This window comes from Mustela lutreola, chromosome 6, assembly GCF_030435805.1.
Source record: "Mustela lutreola isolate mMusLut2 chromosome 6, mMusLut2.pri, whole genome shotgun sequence".
In the NCBI taxonomy this organism is placed as follows: Eukaryota; Metazoa; Chordata; class Mammalia; order Carnivora; family Mustelidae; genus Mustela; species Mustela lutreola.
In genome coordinates, this window is record NC_081295.1 from 62809582 (window position 1) to 62817336 (window position 7755).

The 7755-nt window shown below is 49.0% G+C and overlaps 1 protein-coding gene across 1 annotated transcript; it reads left to right on the plus strand.

Moving 5' to 3' along the window:
- Positions 1-4566: 4566 nt before the first annotated feature.
- Positions 4567-6978, plus strand: CITED2 (Cbp/p300 interacting transactivator with Glu/Asp rich carboxy-terminal domain 2). Its single transcript, XM_059177404.1, has 2 exons — positions 4567-4815; positions 5280-6978. The coding sequence occupies exon 2, from the start codon at positions 5288-5290 to the stop codon at positions 6104-6106; it is 819 nt and encodes a 272-aa protein (XP_059033387.1). The 5' UTR covers positions 4567-4815; positions 5280-5287; the 3' UTR covers positions 6107-6978.
- The last annotated feature ends 777 nt before the right edge of the window (positions 6979-7755 follow it).

The following is a 7755-nucleotide window of genomic DNA, read 5'->3' on the forward strand; positions in this document are numbered from 1 at the left end:
TCCCTCTGCCCTGTAACTGCTGTATTTCTACTGAATAAGAAAATACATCAAGACAGAAAAGGGAGTCACTCATGCTCAGGTAGATGGTGAAATAAGGGGAAAGTAGCATTTTTCTCACCAGCTAAGACCTAGAGCCAAGGTCTTAGGAGGAACGGAAGGGGACAAAAGGCCCAACTGGGGTCTGTCTCTTTCTCTTCCCTTTTCCCTAATTGCTCTGAGAATGGGGGTCATCTTGTGTAAGTTGTTTTGTTTTGTTTTGCTTTGTTTTTTAACTGAAACTCAAAATCCTCCCTTCTGAAGTGATGAAAAGAATCCCTACTTGTTAGAGTACATATTAAATGAGATCATTTATGTAAAGTAGAAAGCCTAGTATTGGACTTCACTGTATCTGCCAGCCCCACTCGCACCCTACCAACACATATATGAACTCTTCAACATACATTTTGAAGTGGGGTCCTTTAGGCAGTCTTTCCTCAACTCAGGGTTTCTTGAAGCCCAAAGCTTACCTCAGAAAAGCTCTGTTTCAATAACAAATTCACACCAGTAAGAGCCTACTTCCATAACTCAACAGTCAGTAACCCCCCCCCCCGACCCCCGGATGAGCTATCCTCCCAAAGGGATCACAGGTTTGCTCAAGTAGATGAAAAGCCACATGCAGACAGTGATACCCTGCTGTTCTTTCCAGATTCTTCTCCCTCCTGCTTTGAAAGTCACCTTCTCCAGAAAAGGTGACTCTGATATCCCCCCAATATCCCTTTCACAAATCCTTCATTTAATTTCCCTCTGTATCTCTTCTTGCTTTCATTCATTGTAGGTGACTACAGGTGACTACAACCACCCCTAACTGGACTCCCTGTTTCCAGGCTTATTTTCTAATCAGGAAAAGACTAATCACGCCAGGACTTATCTTGGACACTGAATGAACAAACGGGCAAGGTCTCCACTCTCCTCAGGCTGCCATTCTAGGAGGGGAAAGATAGTAAAAATTCAATATGCAGCATATCAGTATAAATGCTAAGAGGAAAACCAAAACAGGGTAAGAAAACAAACAGAGATCTTGTTATTTGGGTAGGACAGTCAGGAAGACCTCACTGAGGTAGTGTCTGAGCAGAAACATGAAGAAATGAATGTGTAGGCCAGCAGGATATCTGGGAAGAGAGTTCCAGGCAGCATCTTTTTTCCCCATAGTGGCAGGGGTCCTATGATTTTTCAGTTTCTCCATCACTATTACAGGCCAATTTGTGTCACTCCAGAAAAGATATGCTGGGATCCCAACTAACCCCCAGTACTTCAGCATGTGACCTTATGTGAAGATAGGGTCTCAGCAGAGGAGATTGAATTAAAGTGAGGTCATCAGGATAGGCCCTAATCCAATATGACCGGTATCCTTAGAAAAAGGGAAAATTTTAGACAGAGGCACACAGGAAAACACCACGAGATAAAGGCAGAGATCAGGCGATGATGGCCGGCAAATGACCCAACAGTAAGAGAGAGACCTGGAATAGATTCTCCCTCACAACCCTCAGAACCAGCCCTGGTCACACTTGAAAATGGCACTTCTAGCCTCCAGAACTGGGACAATAAATTCCTGCTCTTCAAGCCTGAGTGACGTAAACAAACTCTAGTATTTTGTCATGGCAGCCCTAGGAAACTAATATAGCGATCTGTCGCCTGAAGGTCACACACAGACCACTGTAGAGGATAAAGCCCGGGTTACAAGGGGCTCTGCGTACCCTTGTGACTACAACCGCCCCTAACTGGACTCCCTGTTTCCAGGCTTATTTTCTCGATCCATTCTCCACAGTCCTATCCTGATCTCTCTAAAATGAAAATGGGAATCATCTCACTGGTTCACAAGCCTTCACCTGCTTCTCCTCTTCAGGATACAACCTGAATTCCTCAGCTTGGGAACCAAAGACCACAAGATCCAGCCAGCCCGGATTTACCTCTCCAACCTTGCTTCTCTCATCTCTGCCCCCTCCTCTGGTGGCCTGACTTCCACTCATCCTCCGGCCTCAATTTAGGTACCACCTACACTGGGAAGCCTTCTGAAGACCGCTAAGGCCATGTTCGGTGTCCCTCCCATGTATTTCCAGAAGTCCTTGCATTGAATGCTGTTGTTGCACTTATTACAGTGTGCCCGAGGCTTGTTAGGCCTGTTTGTCTATCTCCACTTTTTGAATATGAGTTCCTATATTGGTTGTTTCTCTAGGCACTAGGAAAGTGTCTGGCTCTTGGGGAACATTCACTGGACAGATGAGTAAATGCACAAAGCATGCCGTGTTTTAACCAGCTGGTCCCAGAACTAATTTTTTTTTTTTTCCCTTTAAGGGGTGGGGGGCGGGGAGGTGACCTTTGAAGAGATTTCCCAATAGCCTGTGAAACCACTGGGCCTGGATGAAGCTGCACCTTTCCTTAATGGTTCCAAGAGGAATTTAGATTAGACATTCAAGAGTCAGTCCTTGTGTTGCAAGACGCAGCAGTGTAGGGAAGGGAAGTAAACAATCTATGGCAGGATTTTTGAGTCTGGGGTTGACCAGCAGGAGCCTATTTTTTGATACAAAGTGGCACTTGCAGGTTTTTTCCCAGCCTCTGATTCTGCAACTGCAAGTCCATGACCTACAAGTAAAAGTGGTGGGTGGACAGGAGAGCAGGGGATTATTGCAACCAACAATGCAATGTACTCTGTGCACAAGGCTCCAAAAAAGTAAATATTTTTGAGGTTTAAAAATTATTGCACGGGCACGAAAGAAATTATTGCACAGTTATAAATGCTGAAGAGACTGAAAAAGAGAGGAAGACAGTAACAATGTTTAAATATATATATATATAATATTATATTTGTACACTAAGTATATATATATATAATATTATATTTGTACACTAAGTATCTAGATACGTAACTAGAGGAAGACAGAGAGGTAAGAGATTAACGAATCCAGGATTTGCTTCCTTTTGTAAATTCCTGAAAGGGGAAATGTATGTATCAGAATTTCCAGTCCTCAAAAAATACGGCCTAAAAAAGTCCTGTGAGCAAGAAGGGAGAAGAGGAGGCGTGGAGGGCGGGGGACTAGCTCTTCGTAGCAGGAAGTCTTCAATGGCAATCGAGTCATGAAGAAACAACTCAGAACAGAGTCCTTATTCGAAGCGCTAAACTCGCTTTTAGCACATAAAGAGCAATATAAAACCTCGGAGCAGGCTCATCATGGTGTTGAGGAAACAACTCGGCTTCCCCATGTGAGAAAGCAAGAGAGCTCCGACCGGGTAGCAGCCCAGACCGGTGTAAGCGTTTTTTATTTGCAAGTCAATGAGCCAAATGGACGACCCGGCTACTTGTGCCGCGTCCTGAGAAGCAAGGTTATTATTATCGCCTATTGCCCCACTGAACAATTTCACTGAAAAGGAAGAGTCCCGGCAGCGTGTGTGCGCACGGTGCCATACGGGACGTGCAGCTACGTGCCCACCTCCAGAACGACTTTATTTACAAAGCGATTACCATGTTATCTATTTGTTTCCCCTTTTCAGCAACAGCAGCTTCACTCAGCCCTCGAATTTCTTAATTACAAACCCGTTCGCTTCTAAATCAACCCCAAATCGTCAGGCAGAGCCCGGAGGGAGGCTGTGCAAGTTTGCACACACCCCCACCTCCCGGATCAAGGGCAACAGCAGAAGCAAGAAACTGTGTATGTGCAAAAAGGTGGATCTGGGGACGAGGATCGCTGAGTTTGTTTACAGAGCAGAGACGCCTCAGCTCGGATGCCAAAGCTACCAAGAGCTGCAAACGCAAACTTAGCAGAAGCACACGTACCCCGGGAGCGGCGAGCGGGCCCGAAAGCGCGGACCGGAGTCCCAAGAGCGGGAGCGGAGGCAGCGGGCCCGCGAGCGCGCTCGGTCCACCTGCAGGCGCTGCCGCTCCCCGCCCCCAGCTTCTGTCCTTGAAAGGAGTAGGGGGAAACAAATGCGTCCGCACGCCGTATATCTAGATCAGGATTACCCAGTGACCCTGTAAAAACACAAAAGCACAGCCCAGGAAAGTACACTCGGGAAAGGGGGCATTTTCTGTCCGGGGATTTAAAACCCCACTCGGAGAAACACAGCCATTCTTCGCGGCCCGGGGTCGGGTGTTGCAAAGCCGGGGAGGCATAAGGACACTACGGAGGAAGGGGGCGCTGAGAGAACCCGTTTTTCCCGTAGAAGACACCCCAGATCGCTAGCTGAGCCAAGCGGTAGAGCTGGGAGTGGGGGATCCGACCAGAGGGGAGCGGTGCGTTTTCCTCGCTCCTTTCAGGGCTGGCGCTACTTTCGGGCTGGCGCTCCAGAGGTCATTTTCTCCCCGCTCCGGGGGCAGCCGGGCTGATCCGCGTTTATGGGGCAGGAGGAAACCAGAGTCGGCCGCAGCGAGGCGGCGCCTGGGCCCGCAGCCTCTGCGCACGTGCCTCCGGCCGCGGGGACGCGGCTCGCCTACCCGGTCCGGCGTGCCCGGGGCTCCGGAGTCCGCGTTTTGCTACCGCCCGCCCGGGAGGCTCGCTCCGCCCTTCCTGAAATCCCTTATATTAACTGTGGCCAAAGCCCTAAGAAACACAGCTCATTGTTGGCAGCTGCCGGGCGGTCTTAGTGAGCTGTGAGGGCAGCAGAGGGGAAATAAAAGGGAACGGCTCCGTTTCTGCCCCAGCGGCCACTGCAAGACTTTGGTGCCGACATCGCGACAGCGAGCGCCCTGCACACCAGAAAGGCCCCCTCTATGTGCTGCTGAGCCGGTCCTGGATCCGACGATCCCGCCCTCGGTCTTCGGAGCAGAAATCGCAGAGACGGAAGGTGAGCGCGGCGGGCGAAGCTGGCTGGGGCGCCTGCCAGCCCAGTCCTCTGAGGGCTGGGTTTGCCCGGAGGAAGAGCGTGAGGCGGAGCTGGGGAATAACAACAGGATGTGCAACAACAGGATGAGGAGGGCTGATTTAATGCCTGAAGTTCGCGGCAGGGCTACGGGGCACTTCCTTTATTAGGCGACTTCGGGGAGCAGAGGGGGGTGTGGGCTCGGGTCCGCCTGCCGGAGCACAGGGGAAGGGGCTGTTTGTTGAGCGCCCATCTCTTGTGGGTGGCAGGTCCGCTGTGGTGGCGAACCCGGCTGCACAAGCTACAGTAGGATCGCAGGGAGGGCGAGCGATTTCGCAGCCGACGTGCGTCCGGGGAGCCTAGGGGCCAGAGGCGAGAAAAAGTGGGGTGCGCCGCGGTGGGCTGCACGTGTGGCGCGGGTCCTAATCGTCTGCTCTCTTCACTTTCAGGACTGGAAATGGCAGACCATATGATGGCCATGAACCACGGGCGCTTCCCCGACGGCACCAATGGGCTGCACCACCACCCTGCCCATCGCATGGGCATGGGGCAGTTCCCGAGCCCCCATCACCACCAGCAGCAGCAGCCCCAGCACGCCTTCAACGCCCTAATGGGCGAGCACATACACTACGGCGCGGGCAACATGAATGCCACGAGCGGCATCAGGCATGCGATGGGGCCGGGGACTGTGAACGGCGGGCACCCCCCGAGTGCGCTGGCCCCCGCGGCCAGGTTTAACAACTCCCAGTTCATGGGCCCCCCGGTGGCCAGCCAGGGAGGCTCCCTGCCGGCCAGCATGCAGCTGCAGAAGCTCAACAACCAGTATTTCAACCATCACCCCTACCCCCACAACCACTACATGCCGGATTTGCACCCTGCTGCAGGCCACCAGATGAACGGGACAAACCAGCACTTCCGAGATTGCAACCCCAAGCACAGCGGCGGCAGCAGCACCCCTGGCGGCTCGGGCGGCAGCAGCACCCCCGGCGGCTCGGGCGGCACCTCGGGTGGCGGCGCGGGCAGCGGCAACAGCGGCGGCGGCGGCGGCGGCAGCGGCAGCAACATGCCCGCCTCCGTGGCCCACGTCCCTGCTGCAATGCTGCCGCCCAATGTCATAGACACTGATTTCATCGACGAGGAAGTGCTTATGTCCTTAGTGATAGAAATGGGTTTGGACCGCATCAAGGAGCTGCCCGAACTCTGGCTGGGGCAAAACGAGTTTGATTTTATGACGGACTTCGTGTGCAAACAGCAGCCCAGCAGAGTAAGCTGTTGACTTGATCGAAACCCCGGCAAAAAGAATCAAACCCTCCCCACCCCGCCCCCCCAACTTCGGTGTGAATTAAAAAACATTCCCTTAGACACAGTATCTCACTTTTCAGATCTTGAAAGGTTTGAGAACTTGGAAACAAAGTAAACTATAAACTTGTACAAATTGGTTTAAAAGAATTGCTGCCACTTCTTTTTTTCTGTTTTTGTTTCGTTTTTGTAGCCTTGACATTCACCTCCCTTATGTAGTTGAAATATCTAGCTAACTTGGTCTTTTTTGTTGTTTGTGTTTACTCCTTAGTTCCTCACTTTCTCCAGTGCTCAACTGTTAGATATTAATCTTGGCAAACTGCTTAATCTTGTGGATTTTGTAGATGGTTTCAAATGACTGAACTGCATTCAGATTTACGAGTGAAAGGAAAAATTGCATTAGTTGGTTGCATGAACTCTGAAGGGCAGATAATACTGCACAAACTCTGCCATCTCACTTCATTTTTTAAACTATGCATTTGAGTACAGCCTAATTTTTTTAATATGCTAAACTGGAAGATTAAACAGATGTGGGCCAAACCGTTCTGGATCAGGAAAAGTCATACTGTTCACTTTCAAGTTGGCTGTCCCCCTCCCCCATATGTACAGACAATAATAGGGTGTGGAATGTCGTCAGTGGCAAACATTTCACAGATTTTTATTTTGTTTCTGTCTTCAACATTTTTGACACTGTGCTAATAGTTATATTCAGTACATGAAAAGATACTACTGTGTTGAAAGCTTTTTAGGAAATTTTGACAGTATTTTTGTACAAAACATTTTTTTGAAAAAATACTTGTTAATTTATTCTATTTTAATTTGCCAATGTCAATAAAAAGTTAAGAAATACATGTTTTCTAGAAGTCATTGGGGGGGGGGGTGGTTCTTTTCCGTGGCTTTTTTTCTCTTCTTGAACACTTTATTGATGAGAGTAAGCATTCCAAAGGATAAATTACAGGACACTAAAACAGGTCATGATGAGCTTAAGTGGAGAGCAGGATTTAACATAATTGGCATAATGCTTCATTGTTACCATTGTAACATGCCTCTTGGTGTGCTTTAATCAGAAGCTGCAAAGTTGTCAAAGAGCATTTTTTTTTCTTAATTGCCATCATTTTCAAGTGTTCTCCAGAGTTAGGTTTGTAACACTAAATATCATAAATATTTTCTTCACAGTGTGGGAGGGGGGAAAACCAAGTGTTTCTGGTGACACCTGATTCAACTACGTCAGTGAAAGATCGGGATAATATACTGGGAGATTGATGAGGATGGCATTAAACATAAATCTGCCTTGATCTCTAGTGACGAATTTTATTTCTCAGCAAAAGTCCTAAGGAGAGGCACACATTTTCCAGCTTAATCTCTGAAATAGCTTCTGACTGGTTTATAGTCCTAAGAGGGAGAGGGGGCAGAATTCCACCTTGAGGCGCTCTATTTTGTTCTACAGTACTTAAAATTTACACAGGGAGGTTGATTCAAAGGTCAAATTACAGTCTTCACAAGATGTTCCCTCTCAAGCATGCCCTGTTCTCCAGAATTCTGAGCTTTTTCTGTTAACAGGAAAGGGGTGCAAATGACATAAGGATAAGATCGTTTAAATTTTACCTAAATGTATTGTCAAAAAGA